Here is a 16749-nt window from a genome sequence, read left to right as displayed (position 1 = left end):
ATTTAAGTATTAAGAAAATCATAATAATTAATATTAAATTTACTTGACGTTTTATATGAGACCCATTTAATTTTAATTATTATGACCATTTAAGTATTGTGTCAATTAATAGTATTTGATAAAATAGATATAAAATGATAAGTTAATCAAAAAAATTTCACAAGTATGTTTAATTGTAATTTTGTTATATCATTTCTAATTAGTTGCTGTGAGTCATTAAGACGCGTAACTTTACTATATCACTCATAATTAACCATTATGTTCATTTGAGTATTATGACACTTAAATTGGAATAGAAGAAAAAATATTATACATCACAACAATTTAAAAACTTAAATTATTTTTAAAATGTAATTGACTATCAGTGCCATAAAAGTTTAGACAACGAGAGCGATATATATTATTTAAAAATTACATAAAAAGCATTATAAATTACAATAGCTAATGACTTAAAATATTTAAAAAATAAATTATTATATATTTTTAAAAAAATACTATAAATCAAATAATTAAAATAATTTTTTAAAAAATATTTGTTGGGTCCGGCTATAAGTAAAGTACTATATATATATAGATATGTATCACTAACTAGCATAATGCCATTGCAGCAGATACGTACAAACAGCAAACAGATGACAAATATTGAGCAGAGTGTGAGTGAGAGTGAGAGAGAGTATAGTTGATCGATCAACCGACCGACCGACCGAAAGAGCCGAGAGCTGCGCCTTATTATCTAACAATCAAACTCATTGCTGTGTGTCATCACTATACTCTGGTTATCTCGTATTCACTATCACCATTAGTAACAATAACAATGGCCGCCACATCACACAAACTGATTCCGCCTTCCGCTTCCGTCCTCCGTCGTGAAAATACGTCGGCCGCTGCCGCCGTGGTTCCTTCCGTCGACGATCAGCAGAAGAAACAAACGCTGGCGCTGACGTCACTCGTTAACTCTCAAGTAGTACCTTCCTCCACCAACTCGCCTAGCAAAGGTAATTAATCTCTCTACGCACGTTCTATTTACCTAATGTGAGTGTTTTTTTTTTTTTTTTTTTTGCGTAATTTGACATTTGGCGATATATTTTGGAGTATATGCTCTGTATCGTCTTTGTTTGTGAGTTGACGGTTTGCATGTTTGAGTTTCGTAAGGTTTACGGATGTAAATGGCGGCTCTAATACATTAATTTCGTCTCTGCTTGTCATTTATGAACTTTCTCTATAGCCAGCTGCATTACGAAAAATTTCATGTGATTTTTGTGCCATCTGTTTTTCATTCTGGTATTGGAAAAGGAAATTTAATTCAAGCCTCTGTATAGTCAACAATTGGGTTTACTTTTCAAACTTTTCCAGTGTAAGTGCACAAATATCTTACCTATGCAATTATTGACGTAGAGTGTTGTCCATTCGAATTGAAAATCAATCAATCAGTGACGCCTAAATTTAAAATTAGGTTAGACCAGTAGATGGATCATTTGTAGCCTAAATTTCAAATTAGGTGAGACCAGTTCGAAGAATCATTTGTATATCCATTTTGCTCAATTCAGGTGTATTTCGTTCCACTTAAGAGGATTTATTATAGGTAAAAAATATTTTTACATTTGATTGCCAATTTACCATGTCCTTCCTCTTTTCTGTGGAGCTGGAACTGTAATTGTTTTTTTTTTCCTTGGGTGTGTGTGTTGAGTTGAAAACTCATATATAGATGAAGTTCCTTTTGAAATGAACATGAACTGATTAAAAAGGAAAATGTTAATGAAGGGAGTTTGTTATTTGAGTAGATGATAAGATGTTGAATGCTTGATGGTTCCATGTCTATGCAGGGATTCAGATCATGCATAGAGCTCATACTTGTCATCCTTTGGATCCTTTATCTGCTGCTGAGATATCTGTGGCTGTGGCAACCGTTAGAGCTGCCGGTGACTCACCTGAGGTACTTAAATTATCACCATCTTCTTTTTTTTAATCCAATTGTTGTGTGGGACAATGGGACAAGTATTAAATTGAACAACATGACATCTTTCTCTCTCAATTTCTGCTAACTCTTTTTGCTTCTTTTAACTTTTTGCAAAAAACATTTTAGGTCAGGGATGGCATGCGGTTTGTTGAGGTGGTTCTGTTGGAACCAGATAAAGCGTTTGTTGCACTAGCAGATGCCTATTTCTTCCCACCCTTTCAATCATCATTGATGCCCCGAACCAAAGGAGGCCTTCCCGTTCCTACTAAGCTACCTCCAAGGCGAGCTAGACTTATTGTTTACAATAAGAAAACAAACGAGACAAGCATATGGATTGTTCAGCTAACTGAAGTACATGCTGCTACTCGTGGTGGACAACACAAGGGAAAAGTGATTTCATCAAAAGTTGTTCCAGATGTTCAGCCACCTATAGTATGTACTTAACTCATGTTTAGAACTTCAAAAGATTAGAAGTACATGAACAGTAGATGCAATTAGGTTACCAAAGAAATGAAGTGGGAGCACTAAGTAAAAAAAAATACAAAGTTCTTATTATGTATAAAACTAAATGCTTTCACCCAACACTTTACTAATTATTGATAAATTTCAGCCATATTTGCAATGACATCATTTGTGTCTTTTGGTATTCCTTAGAAGATCCACGGATTCATTTAAGAAAGTTTTAATATAGTGAATACATTCACCCTAATGGAATATTTAATTGAATTTTCATGTGGTAATTTTTGTTTCTAGCAAGTGGTCTTATAATACTGGTGTTCTAGAGATTCTGAACACCATATGAAACAAAAGAGCTAGTAGAATTTGTCTTTTCTTGTACTGGCTTTACAGGGTTTTAGGAGAAATTATCTGAGCCAAATTGAACATTCTGTTCTGATTCCAGAAGCTGATCAAGTGTGCCCATGCATTGCAAGTTTGAGCATATAACCGGAGCTAATTGTATTATTTTTTCTTTTGTAATGCATTTACCTATTTCTTCTTACATTAATTGACATATTCTCTCTTCTGAATGAACTGTGTTTTCTTTCCCGTTATCTAGAACATTGAGCAAACTTATATACCAAAAGGAGAAGAAACTTTGCATAGAAAGTTCTGCTTTAAGTTAACCCAAAAGAAATGTTAAAAATTACAAATTTTAAGTTCTTTGGCTTAAGTGAGTTGTAATATATTTCATCTCTTTAGATTTCAGTAATCCTCAGTTTTTACAAATGATCTCAATATTATTCTGATTGTAGGATGCACAAGAGTATGCTGAGTGTGAATCCGTAATTAAAGATTATCCTCCTTTTGTGGAAGCAATGAAGAAAAGGGGTATTGATGACATGGACCTTGTGATGGTTGACCCCTGGTTAGTTGAACTATTCTTGAATTTTCCCATTCCTTAGGAACTGTTTTCTTATCTAATTGCATTTTTACCTAAATATGTTTCCTACAGGTGTGTTGGTTATCACAGTGAAGCTGATGCTCCTAGCCGCAGGCTTGCCAAGCCACTTGTATTCTGCAGAACAGAGAGCGACTGCCCAATGGAAAATGGATATGCAAGACCAGTTGAGGGAATACATGTGCTTGTTGATGTGCAAAAGATGCAGGTGCTAGAGTTTGAAGACCGCAAACTTGTACCTTTACCTCCAGCTGACCCACTTAGAAATTACACTGCTGGTGAGACAAGAGGAGGGGTTGACCGTAGTGATGTGAAACCCCTACAAATTAGTCAGCCAGAGGGTCCAAGCTTTCGCATAGATGGGAACTACGTACAATGGCAAAAGGTAAATTCTTTTTCCAGTCTGACATGCAATGAAGGATTATTTGTCTATATAACTAATGTGGTCATTCTTTCACTTTCTATATGACAGTGGAACTTCCGAGTAGGTTTCACCCCTAGGGAGGGTTTGGTTATACACTCTGTGGGATATCTTGATGGTAGCAGGGGTCGAAGATCCATAGCCCATAGGTTGAGTTTTGTGGAGATGGTTGTCCCCTATGGTGATCCAAATGAGCCACATTACAGAAAAAATGCATTTGATGCAGGAGAAGATGGCCTTGGAAAGAATGCTCATTCGCTTAAGAGGGTAGGTGACAATTCTATGATTTAGTTGTGCATTTGACTTCTGAACCGCTAATGCTAATGTAATTAAAACGCCACTGCAGGGATGTGATTGTTTAGGATACATAAAGTATTTTGATGCCAATTTTACAAATTTTACTGGAGGAGTAGAATCCATCGAAAACTGTGTATGTCTGCATGAAGAAGATCATGGGATGCTTTGGAAGCATCAAGATTGGAGAACTGGCCTTGCTGAAGTTAGACGATCTAGAAGACTGACTGTTTCTTTCATTTGTACTGTGGCCAATTATGAATATGGATTCTACTGGCACTTTTACCAGGCAAGAATAAGAAAATCACTATCAGGAAATCTTCATTTGTCTACATGTTCTAAAGAAATCAGGTGACATTTAAGTATTGTCACATTTTATTAGAACATTTCAGGGAAAAGAAATCAAGTAGAAGTAAGATCAGAATTTCTTGTAACTCTGGTCATGTTTATGCTTCATTTATGTTTTCTGAGAGACAAAGTAATTTTTCGGTGAAGTGCGAACAAGTGTTATCAAATTTTTGTAATTGATCTAGATACAAATTGTGGCTCCGTTATTTGGGCTACTTGCTTGTGCTTCTATTTCTTTATTCTTTTTTTGGGGTACTAGGGGATAGTTGGAGGGCTGAACCAAAGACAAGTGAGTAGAAGAAATTTGCATCCATTCCCGAGAACGAACTTGATTTATTCTCATCTATTCTGCCTGTGTCTTTGCTGATCGTAAATGTGTTTAGCTCCACTGACCGTTTTGAAACGATACGTATGCTTTGTTGCTGCAGGATGGGAAAATTGAAGCAGAAGTCAAACTCACAGGAATTCTCAGTTTGGGAGCATTGCAACCTGGAGAATCTCGTAAATATGGCACCACAATAAAACCAGGATTATATGCACCTGTTCATCAGCACTTTTTTGTTGCTCGGATGAATATGGCAGTTGATTCTAAGCCAGGAGATGCACACAATCAGGTATTTGGTTGAACAAGTTTGCTTGTGTGTCTGAAAGTTGAGTGATTGCATAACTCCAGTTTCCAGTTCTTAAATTCTTTACTCGGAGTATTTCTCCAGATTGTTGAAGTAAATGTCAAGGTTGAAGAACCTGGGAAGGAAAATATTCACAATAATGCATTCTATGCTGAAGAAACTCTGCTTAGGTCTGAGTTGCAAGCAATGCGTGACTGTGATCCTTTATCTGCTCGTCATTGGATTGTAAGAAGCCTTACCTGACTGAATTCTCCTTTCTTTTGATAGAAACTGTATTTCATGTTGCTTTCCTAGCAGAGTCTGCTGAGACATGTACTCATTGTAGAATTTGATCCTTATAAGCATATTCCCTCTCCCTAGTGCTGGAGCTATCAATTTGACCGTGAACATCTGATTTTGTAGGTTAGGAACACAAGAACCTCCAACAGAACAGGTCAGCTAACAGGGTACAAGCTGGTACCTGGTCAAAACTGTTTGCCATTGGCTGGTCCTGAGGCTAAGTTCTTGAGGAGAGCGGCATTTTTGAAGCACAATCTATGGGTTACACAATATGCAGCTGGAGAAGATTTTCCAGGGGGAGAGTTCCCTAATCAAAATCCACGTGTTGGCGAGGGATTAGCTTCATGGGTTAAGGAAGATCGCTCTCTGGAAGAAAGTGATATTGTTCTCTGGTTAGTTTCTTGGCAACACTCAAATCTTGGCTCCAATTTATTTGTAAAACATCCATGCTTAATTTTCGCGACTCTCAAGATCTGGAACTTTGAAGTTCCTCTAGAATAATCTCTGTTAAATACGTGTTTGAGAAGTTACCTATTCCTTGAAGTTCTGATCCACACAGTTTATCACAGGTATGTTTTTGGAATCACGCATGTTCCCCGATTGGAGGACTGGCCTGTTATGCCAGTTGAACATATTGGCTTTATGCTTCAGGTATTCTGGAGTCACAGTTGTTTTGTGCTTATGTTATTTTCAGTTTTTCACTGGTTTTGCACCTTGTCTTTGTCATCATCTAACTTCTGGTATATATTGTGTTACCTTTTACCTAATCTGCCAAAAAGCTGACTATGTATTATATTTGCCAATTTGAGTATAATTACTCAATTCATTATATTGGCTGTGGTTATTGATAGAATGATTAGTCAAACATTTAGAACTAAATATTGAAATACTATCACCGGAGTTAAAAAGGATCATGAAATATATAAAAGAGATCTTGAAAGTCAAAGCAATTGGGATAGCTGGAGTCCAAATCTGTTGAACAGGTAAGAGTGGTTGTGTGTGTACGTTTGGGTGTTGGGGTTGGGGAGAAAATCAAAGTTACTAGTGACATGTAACTGCTTGAAAAGGTACCTCAACATTCTCTTTATGTACCATATCCTATACTGTGAGGTGTGACAACACCTGAAGTCTAAATCAGGTAAACCAGACCATATCCTATATTACTAAGTTCCAGCTGCCTACTAGTTTTGAAGATCCAGGCGGTTTTGGAAGATCCACGTTTTTGGAAATAAAGTGCATCACTGTGATTTTTGTTTAATGTAACGTGGAGAACTTATATCAGTTTATGTGAGTTTCGCATATTTAGTGTTATATCCGAGAGAGTTGTGAAAATTGATGGCTAAAAAGGTTGAACTCCCTAATTAGTTTTGAACTGAAACATGATTGATTGATCGATCAATAAGACACTGAATACTTGTCTTGTAACTTTAGTTTAGTTATGTACTGATAATGGTATATGGATTTACGATTTAGGTTCCATTTGTCCTTAATCTCTCCACTTCAAGTAATGCGTATTTCTGTTTGGTGGCAGCCACACGGATTCTTTAACTGCTCCCCCGCTGTAGATGTACCTCCACCTCGGGGATGTGACTCGGAAAGCAAAGACAGTGATGTGTCGGAAAATGGTGTAGCAAAGTCCACTTCCACTGGTTTGATGGCCAAGCTGTGAAGGTTTTTGGTTCGGAGTAGTAGTCCGCATATAATATCCACACATACATACAACACGTAATCTTCAGTTTCTTTTTCCTTTCAGGAGTCCTGAAAGTTGGTGCGGCCACTTGGATTTTGCTATTGTAAATGACATGTTTGAGTAAACCGTGTCCTGTTTATTGATCTTGATCATTCTTATTTGGGAAAACTAATAATTCTCGCTTTCTGTCTTTTATTCTGTTTGGCATACGCGCTTTTACAAGTCCATATTAAGCTTAGCACATTCAATACTCTTGACGTGATTATCTTCAGTTCCTCTATCGTACATCTTATCTCCATTCTCTTGTTATACAGAAGCCCTTTTTGCTCCTTCTTTTGCATCAAATTTCTACATTCTACTTATTCAATACACAACCAACTTTTTACATGCCTGTTGAATTGGGGACATATTAATCATTAAAAAAATCTAACAACAAAACCATTTATTATCTAAACTCCTGAGACAATGCAGTAGTGAAGAACTGTACTTTTGGCTAAAACTTTACAAAGAAAGAAGAAAACAAATAGAGAAGAGAAGATTCTCACCTCAAAATCTTCTTGAGTACAGTTTTGAATATTTGTATGTATATTATAGAGAAGTAAATTTACATTTTAGATATGGTGGAACACATCAAGATTTTCCCCACTTAAGTCTTCAGAGTAAAGAGCTCAATGGATTATTATTATTATTATTATTACTGAAATCTTCTTCATTCTTGATCCCATCATAAGGATACTCAAACAGAGAATCAATTTTGTTGTCGGCATCCCATGTCAATTCTTGAGAATTTTCCAACATTTCATTCATCTGATGAATTCCAGCAGAGCTATGATGTCTAATCATAGTATTTGTCCTGTTGCTTGTACTCATTCTTGAAGTTGAGCTGTCAGAAAAATCACTTTCTGTCATGTGTCCATGTTCAAAATTTGTTAAATTTGGCATTGAACAAATCCCAAAATCTTGATTCCCATCATAAGGTCCAATTGGATTCATATTTGCTTGGAAATCATACAGAAATAGAGGATCAAAGACTTGTTTACTCACAAGTTGGTTTCTTGAAACTTCTGTTAACTGTCTAGTAATTGCCTCACTGTTGAAAATTCTTTTGTTAAAGTGAAATGGTTGCTCTATTTCAACTGAATTTGACATATTTGGGAATTTGGACATCAGCAACATTGAGGCCTTGTCTGTACAATTTGTGTCATTTCTTACTTGATGATTTTCACTTAGTGGCTTGTGTGTTATTGGATCAATCCCTTGCTTTATTAGCTTCTTCTTCAAATATGAATTCCAATAATTCTTTATCTCGTTATCTGTTCTCCCCGGTAATTTTGCTGCAATTTGTGCCCATCTGGCCCAAAAAAAGAAAAAATAAACACATGTCAAAACAACCTCAAAGATGAAGGAAATCAAATTAGCAAACTAAAAAAGAGAAGGAAAGAAACATCTTTAATTAGTTCGAAATTCTTTTTTGGTCTTTTACAGCAGAACAACGTACCCAATGTAATTCCACAAGTGGTTTGGGGACGTGATATGTAGACAGTCTTACTCCTAGTAAGAGATGTTTCTAATAGATCCCCGGCTCAAGTAAAACATAATAAAATCACGTATAGAAAAGTAAATACAATAATGCGGAGGAGAACATCGACAACAGCAACACATATACTATAATCGAAGTAAGGAAAACAAGTTTATAATAAAAAAGCTGAAAAACAAGATAATATAGTAACTAATAATAACAATCCTGATAAAGAACAAGAATCAGTGACCTGTTTCCAAGAACTTCATGGAGAGTAATAATCATATCCTCTTCTTCTAGTGAAAATGTTCCTCTTTTAAGATCAGGCCTCAAGTAATTTATCCATCTCAATCTGCAGCTCTTTCCACATCTTTGTAAACCTACAAGAATTTTCTCACATGATAAAAATGTCATCATTCCAATTTCACTACTATATACCGAGGCATCCCCGCGAGCAGGGTTTGCCAAGGGATATGCAAACATTAGTGGCTGCTTCCACAGCTCGAACCCGTAACCAATAGGTCACACGGAGACAACTTTACCGTTGTTCCAAGGATCTCTTCATTACTATATACCAAGAAAAGTTGGAAATAAATAAATAAATATCAGGCATTCAACAGAATGAAATTAATGAAATGTCCAAAACATAATACCAGATAGCTTAGGGACTGAACTCCAGCAGCCAACACCAAATCTAGTGATATAGTTATACAATTTTTCATCTTCATCTGGTGACCACAATCCTCTCCTTAGCTTCTCTTTAACATAAACAGAGTGGCGCCCCATCGACTATATGTGCAGCCTGATGTTTTTAAGGTCGAGCAAGAAATAAGAGTAGTAGATGATATTCGACGAAAGAAAATTACGAGGTTATAACAACTTTCATGACCATTGTTTGAGAATTATATATCAAGGCTAATATATAATTTTTAAGAAGTATGGAGTGATGTCAAAGTTGGAATTTAAGGTTGAAGAGGTAGAGAGAAGAGAAGAATTAGCTAGGTGAGGCAATTAAGTGGTTTTTACGCAAATTTGGTGATGCTTTTTGGATTGGATCTTAAGATATCTCTAGGCTTTATATAATTGGATAACTTTTCAAGATGAAAAAGAGGAAGGAGAAGCTAAAAGTATAAGATAAGTGAGTACAAATACTCATTAAAACTTATAGTTAAGGCTAGTATATGTGTGTACATTTTTCACAATGACAACACTATACATTTTCTTTGTAACAGTGGTATTTTGACCAGCTTGAAGACACATTTTGACTATTTTATGTAGATGTCGAGTGATTGTATTCATCAAGATTAAAGTCGATATTGTCACTTACGGAGCTACCAGAAAAAGTACGAGTTTGACAGAATTCAGTAAATTTGATCGATCCATTCAGTACGAGTGTTGAAAATTTTACTAAATATATGTATAAATAATAAACTTTTAAGCCACTTCTAATTAGTTCAAAACCTATTCATTTATAACAATGGCATATTTATTGAGAAATCTACTAAATATATATAAATAATAAACTTTAAATTCAAAACATACTTCTTTACAACGACGATATTTTAATCAGCTTGGATGCATTTCTAAAATTATTCCATAGTGCCCCTTTCATATTCCACCAATGCTAAGGCCAGTATTTTACTATCAGGGATAGATCTAGTATAGTAATACGAATTCAGTAAAACTCAATAACATTTCTGTTCAACCTTATGGTATTTACCGGGGAATTTACTGAATATGTACATATAATGAACTTCAAAGTTAAAATATTGCATTCGATACCAGTATTATACATTATGAATGCTTTTTTGTGGGTGTTAGTAGATTAATTATGATATTTTTCCTTCACAAACAATAATATAGGACATGAGTTGTCGATAGTACGAGGATAGGGGACCTTTCATTTATTATTAAGCAACAGTATACATTAACCACACCTATATTGTAACCTCAAATTTCAGCACAGTGAGATTTGTCCATTTCTTTGTTTTTTAATTTATATCTGAAAGTCATTTTCGTCTGAAGATTCAATAGTACATTCTTTATTTCAAAGGAATCAAACAAGTTTGAATAAAATGGAAGAGTTACTTTTAACTATTTTGTGCATGACTAACATGGGTTTGTAGTACAGTAATGGATGGACCTGTGATACTTTATTTGGTACTTCGACACTCATTAATTTTGAGACAAATCAGGTGTAATTATATAAAAAAAAAAATGTATAAAAATCGGTATAAGACTTAGAAAAGCAATCAATAAATCAAGAAGATAGTTGAATGCTTTAATTTTCAAGCAGAATCATAAAACTTTGGGCATCAATATATGTGTTCGAACCTCTCGAGCACCCATGACCCCTAAATCCTGGATCCGCCACTGGGTGCAGTGGTGGAACTGCTCCATCCTAATTAACTAAAAATTTTGGGTTCGAGCCTTGAGATATGGAAATTAAAATGGGTCTAGCAGTACACAATCTGGATTAATCGGGGCTTCAATGCCGGTGTTGTACACCCCATGAAAAACAAGAAAACTATTTTGTGCATTATGTTTCCAATGCATTATGTTTCCAACTTCTGGGACCATTTTTGGGATAGGAACATAACAAGTTTTTCAACTTTGAAGAAAGACGTACGCAACGTGAAATAAAAGGAAATTTAGTGAATTTGGACGACTTTAGTCATTTATCTAGGTAGGTTTAGTATATAGTATCCGAAACACACTTTTAACTCACTGATTCAAAAGCCGCTTTCAAAGGTCGATTTAAAATTTGAAGTTAATAAATTTTTACAGCAACGACTTCAAGTTAATACTAAATTATTGATTGAATATATCGTTAAATATTTATAGATATTTAGTTAATTTTTGTTACATATAGTACAAGAGTTTCTAAAAAAATGAGTTTAATTATGTTGACTCTTGAGTTACATGGAGATCCCTTGTGCAACCTATCAAAAATTATTTATTTTCATCTATGGGGACATAGTTTTGAACCAATCGGAAATTTAAATTTATCGATTTGGTTTGAATATTCAAATTATATCGGATTTGATTTTAAAAATTTATGAATTTTGGATTGGATATTGGATTTAGTATTAGGGATCTTCAAATACTCGAAAAAAAAGTTTTATACCTTAATATTCTGTCCTAGCCATACTATGTGTGCATAATATTAATAAGTACAATTTTCAAAGGTCCAATACATATACCTGTTATTGAATAACGTTTGTGTGATTTCATTGATTAGCACTAAATAATTTTCTTATCAATCTCTAATATCATATATTTTTCGTGATTACTAAGCTAATTGTTAAAAATGGAAAATGTTCCATGAGTAAGTAAAGCTTAATACGCAACATGAAGTCATGAACATCAAGATGATCTTAGTCTTGTTGATTGTAAAAACTAGAAAGTCATACATTCCAAAGATTTAAAAGCCAAAATCGAAACTTCAAAGTAACTAATCGACTCAACCAAAATTGAATATGATCCAAAATACTCCCTTCGATTCAAAAATAATGACTTGCTTTGACTTTGCACGTATAGTTTATTAAAATAAAGAGACTTTTGAAACTTGTGGTCTTAAATTAAAGTTATTTCAAATGTATCAAAATATCATTTAATCTTGTGGTGTTAAAATTGAAATTAAACTATTGATAAAAAAAAAAAAATCATTCATTTCAAAATAGATTAAAAAGTAAAGTATGTCATTCCTTTTGAAATGAAAAAGTAATTATTTGAATTTTAATTTCTTCATTCCATAATCTAGATGGTTGTGGTACATATGTATTCGTGGATCATGATAATGAAAAAGAATTAAGTAAAATATGAAGATCGACCAACACATAGATTTCAAATTAAAAAGTCTAACTATCTAGGGTCATCCGTACATATAAATTTGACTCTTAAACCAAGAAAAAAATCTCAAAAAGGGAAGGCACATTATTTGGTTGATATTAGTGCTTCGTTTTTTATATATAAGGTGGTGTCTGTGTGAGCTTATAGAACATCTCGATTAACTCTATGGGATACTTGCTGCCTTTCATTGGCAATAGATTTGAGGTACCTTTGTCCACCCAAGCTAGAACAGATAGAAAAAAATTATTTATTGTCTCCTATACTAAAAATAGATATGTCGATTTAATTATTCATTTTTGCAAATTAAGAGGGTTTTAATTATACTAGCTAGCTACTTTCTCACAATATCCTTGTCCCTTAGTATAGTAATAGTCAAATTTAAAATTTCAAAATATTATCAAAAGGTTTAGTTTAGTAAATTACATTCCTAATTAACTTTTTTTTTTAAATTAAACAAGTAAATAAAGATCGATGAAAACTAATCGAAGTAAGTAGTCCTTATAAATGAGACATTTTTTGGTAGGGCGAAAAAGGAACAGGAACCCTAGCTACGTATAGGGATATTAGTTGGAAATATTCCCTAAAAAATAATTAGAGTGCCAAAAAAAAAAAAAAAAGAGTTGGAAATATTCCCAAGTGTACGTATTGCTTGCATGCAAAGTCATCCTCAGTAACAAAAATTACTCCGTATTTTCAAGATTCATTATTAAAATTTGAAAAATTAAAAAAAAAAAACTTATGAATTATATTATGTAGTACGGAAAATTTATGTAGTACGGAAAATTTATGTAAATTTTTCTATTCAAATGTTTACCCAATTTTTTTTTTGTCAAATAAAGTTATTTTGTTCGTTCCACTTTTACGATTTTACTTGTCTATTATATTAAAATAGATGTATATTTTTATTTATGGTTTAGTTTAAAAATCAAAAAGTACTTTATCTTTCCTAATTTACCCTTATATATTACTCTTATCTGTAGTCATTTCTTGATGCAATATTTAGCAAAACATTGGATATATTACTATCTTTTTTATTTCAATTTATTTGTCTTACTTTTCTTTTTAATCTATTTAAAAATGAAAACATCTTTTCTTTTATGACAGCTCTTTTATTTCAACTTTCTACATAACTAGTTTAAGACCATAAGATTAAATGACATTTTGGGACATTTCATATATCATTAATTTAAGAGTAAAAGATTCAAAAGTTATTTTACTTTCTTATACTCCGTGTCAAATTAAAATCAGACAAATTATATTTAAATAATAATATAATAAAATTGTTATTTTATTTTATTGCTCGTTAGAGGATATGTCAAATAAATATAGGACAAATAAAAATTAACGAAGCAAGTAATCAAGATAATGTACAAGTGGAGAATACAAAGTGTAGCTAGTTGGTCCAAAGTCATTACAAATTTTTCTCTTCTTTTTCTTGTAGCAATGTTGAAAATAGGAACTACATCATTTTTCGTCCATATATTTTTCAGGGGTCATTTTCAAAATTACCCTTATTGATATTAGATTTTACATTGAAATAGTTTTAATCATCAGGGATCAACCTTGAAAAATCGTAGGAATCATTGGTAACTTTTTAACAAGAAAAGATCAATATTGTACTCAACTTTGCTAGTATATTTTTTTGTTACGATATTGAATTATGTAGTGTAAGATTACAAATATTTCACCCATCTCATTTTATAGATACGACGGATTTGATTTACCACAAAGTTTGAGAAAAAAAAAATGAAGTATGACTTTTTAAAAATTATAGGCTAAAAAAAATATTGATAAATTTATGTGTAGCTATAAATTATCTCAGTAAAAGACAGATTTTAAAATTAAAATATTTTTAAATATAGAAAGTGGTGTTCTAATTGAACAACAAACTAAAAAGAAAAACTTATCATACCGTGGGAAAGAGAAAATACTACATTTATAAGTTTCTAGAGAATATGGTTTTAAGACACTTTCTCTGTAACAAATTAGAATGCTAGCTAATAGTTTACATTTATGTATGAAGCTATGTATTAGACATTATTTTACACAATATGGAATTATAATAAACTGCATTAGTAATACTTACATAACAGAATATATATGTGTGTGTGTGCAATTTTAATCCCTAAAATATTATCAATGAAAATGTCTTTCTTTTCGTTTTTTATTCAGTATCCACACTGGAGCCCAACTAATCTAGATTCGTATAGTGTAGCGCCATTAGAAAAGCCAATACCAAGAATTTCTCCATATCCACGGTTTAGATTAAAACTGAAACGTCCAAAGAAAAGAGCAGTTCCATCCGCACATCACATATCCTAGGAGAGCATCAATGAAAATATTTCTTCATATATATAATCTGATAATTTTCTCCTCATCTCTACTCCTCTTCTGGGCATTAGGAGAAACTCATTTTCTCTCTACGTAATGTAGATATTTATTTTAATTACAATTACCAGTGACCACATCCTAGCTACACGAATTTGAGATTGAAAAGAGAAAAACAATTCTAATATATTTAAAGTAATTAGGGCCAGGGTGGTGGACCTATAATTGTAGATAATTAAAGTAGTGTCAAATCATAACTAAATTGGGATTGATGATGGAGAATATGACACTTTAGTAAACAAACAATCAATTACTAAATTGGAGGATTAGTGAAAGCATGGAGGGTCTTTTTTCTTCATAAGGCACTCTAATATAACAACTTTGGACTTGAAGCAAGTGGATTATTATGAAAAATGGAATATAGTGGATGTAAATTAGGAAGGTTTTGGGACCATGGAATCTTGAATAAAGTAATCAGACATTTTATTATAAGGATAATAACCTTAGTTTGAAGTTAAGATGTAATTATTTGACCAGACATATCTTATGTACTAACCAAAGGATGAACAATGATTATGTCAACTACTAATTGTTAGCTGCAGACAATAATTCTTTTGTTTTTGAAACTCAATTTTGTGTTTTTGATTCATGCACACAATTTCTTTTGAGTGGTTGGTTAGCAAATACCAACATGTTTGGTCCCAAATTGGTCTTGACTATATGGATTATATGCAAGAAATTAGTTAAAGTACTTATATTTTATACTCAATTAGCATGTTGAATATCAGATATAATGCTACATATACATCTTAGAGTTGATATGATTCATAAAAGTTTTGTCTAATCATCATTACTAAAAAACAGTTTCCCATTGAAAATTTTCACTCAATAATTATTTCAACAGATATTTTTTGAAAAATAATAATGCAAAAATTAAAAGAATTTCTAGTGTTTCAGTGAAAAATATGTTTTCCATTATGTGCATTTCTAATGAGCTAATCGGTGGGAAATGACTAATGGGAGGAAAAATTATGTTTCATAGCATAAATTCATTGAATGTGATGGGAAAAATGTCTATTTCTAGTAGTATATGAATCCTACATCTTTATCCACCGTAAATGTTTCGTATTAATTAGACGTAGAGTAAATATAATTAGACAGGGCATGCATGTCATACCGATAACCTACTAAAAATATGATTCTATTACAAGGATCGGTCGAGAATGAGCTAGAAGTTTGGAAAAGCGGCACATTATCTAATTTTCTTTAATTATAATAATGATATTATTATTATTATTTGTTGTTTTACTGTATTTCCTTTTCATATCTGTTTTGGTATGATTTGCTCGAGCCGTTATATATAGTCGAGGGTCAAAAGGAAATAACTTCTCTATCTTTTAAAAATTTGAGGTAAAATCTGCATATATAGACTACCCTCCACGAAATCTCTATTTATAAAATTATACTAAATATATTATTATTACGTTAAATATATCCTCTATTGATTAACTAGACAAGATTCTTCTTTATTCTCCAAAAGTCTGAAGTAATGAATTGCTTTTGTTGCGGACCACCAAAGCCACAAAGGAGGGCGAAAGAAAAAAGCACACACTTTATATATGTAATTAAGGAGCTAGAATATGAGTTACGAGTTTGATCGAATTCAGCTATAGCTTTCGTTTAGATTTTGTATTTATTTTGAAATATCACTAGATATAGAAGTTATTAATTTAAAATTTGACAACTTAAATAGATTGGAAAAGAAATGATTGGATTCATTTGATACTAAAACCACTTCTCCACCGTATTCACTTTCGAATTGGGCTGCATCTTTTCATCCATAGCCTAATATGTGACTTGAGTTCATGTTTTAATTGTTAGCACACTTTAGCGATTTTTGTCCATCAGATAGAAATCGAGACATTTCAATAAGTTATAGTAAGTAAATGAAGTGGTGTGATATGTTGTTTAATGGGGAAAATCTTCAACTACTGACTGTTTAATCATATCAATCATGAAATTTATATTTTTTT

General features: G+C 32.7%; 2 protein-coding genes across 5 annotated transcripts; one reads left to right on the top strand and one right to left on the bottom strand.

The window, feature by feature from the left end:
* The first annotated feature begins 571 nt into the window (after nucleotides 1–571).
* On the top strand, nucleotides 572–7224 carry LOC107875894 (primary amine oxidase). Of its 3 annotated transcripts, none has more exons than XM_016722775.2 (12): nucleotides 572–995; nucleotides 1824–1933; nucleotides 2084–2389; nucleotides 3211–3323; nucleotides 3411–3741; nucleotides 3829–4044; nucleotides 4124–4360; nucleotides 4848–5033; nucleotides 5133–5273; nucleotides 5451–5719; nucleotides 5897–5978; nucleotides 6859–7224. In XM_016722775.2, exons 1-12 carry the CDS (start codon nucleotides 815–817, stop codon nucleotides 6994–6996), a joined length of 2310 nt encoding a protein of 769 aa, XP_016578261.1. In that variant the 5' UTR covers nucleotides 572–814; the 3' UTR covers nucleotides 6997–7224. The 3 variants fall into 3 exon arrangements, with proteins under 3 accessions (XP_016578261.1, XP_016578262.1, XP_047269899.1); XM_016722776.2 differs by lacking the exon at nucleotides 572–995 and adding an exon at nucleotides 1235–1354; XM_047413943.1 differs by lacking the exon at nucleotides 572–995 and adding an exon at nucleotides 1422–1582.
* A 126-nt stretch (nucleotides 7225–7350) lies between these two features.
* On the bottom strand, nucleotides 7351–9654 carry LOC107875895 (transcription factor MYB86). 2 transcript variants are annotated; one of them, XM_016722778.2, is made up of 4 exons: nucleotides 9190–9651; nucleotides 8787–8916; nucleotides 8062–8368; nucleotides 7351–7900 (listed from the first exon to the last, which is right to left on the bottom strand). In XM_016722778.2, the coding sequence occupies exons 1-4, from the start codon at nucleotides 9320–9322 to the stop codon at nucleotides 7853–7855; spliced, it is 618 nt and encodes a 205-aa protein (XP_016578264.1). In that variant the 5' UTR covers nucleotides 9323–9651; the 3' UTR covers nucleotides 7351–7852. The 2 variants fall into 2 exon arrangements, with proteins under 2 accessions (XP_016578264.1, XP_016578263.1); XM_016722777.2 differs by having other exon boundaries at nucleotides 7351–8368; nucleotides 9190–9654.
* Nucleotides 9655–16749: the final 7095 nt, after the last annotated feature.

Source organism: Capsicum annuum, chromosome 6, assembly GCF_002878395.1.
Source record: "Capsicum annuum cultivar UCD-10X-F1 chromosome 6, UCD10Xv1.1, whole genome shotgun sequence".
NCBI classification, from domain to species: domain Eukaryota; kingdom Viridiplantae; phylum Streptophyta; class Magnoliopsida; order Solanales; family Solanaceae; genus Capsicum; species Capsicum annuum.
Note: the sequence above shows the minus strand (reverse complement) of the source record. Positions and strands in the feature narration are given on the sequence as shown.

Bases quoted from the DNA above. Each gene is read 5' to 3' on its own strand.
- LOC107875894 (XM_016722775.2), top strand. From the start codon at position 815: ATGGCCGCCACATCACACAAACTGATTCCGCCTTCCGCTTCCGTCCTC. The intron at 996-1,823 runs GTAATTAATCTC...ATGTCTATGCAG, and splicing joins CACCAACTCGCCTAGCAAAG to GGATTCAGATCATGCATAGA. The intron at 5,034-5,132 runs GTATTTGGTTGA...GTATTTCTCCAG, and splicing joins CAGGAGATGCACACAATCAG to ATTGTTGAAGTAAATGTCAA.
- LOC107875895 (XM_016722777.2), bottom strand. From the start codon at position 9,322: ATGGGGCGCCACTCTGTTTATGTTAAAGAGAAGCTAAGGAGAGGATTG. The intron at 8,917-9,189 runs GTATTATGTTTT...AAATTCTTGTAG, and splicing joins TTCAGTCCCTAAGCTATCTG to GTTTACAAAGATGTGGAAAG. The intron at 8,369-8,786 runs GTCACTGATTCT...TTTTTGGGCCAG, and splicing joins CATGAAGTTCTTGGAAACAG to ATGGGCACAAATTGCAGCAA.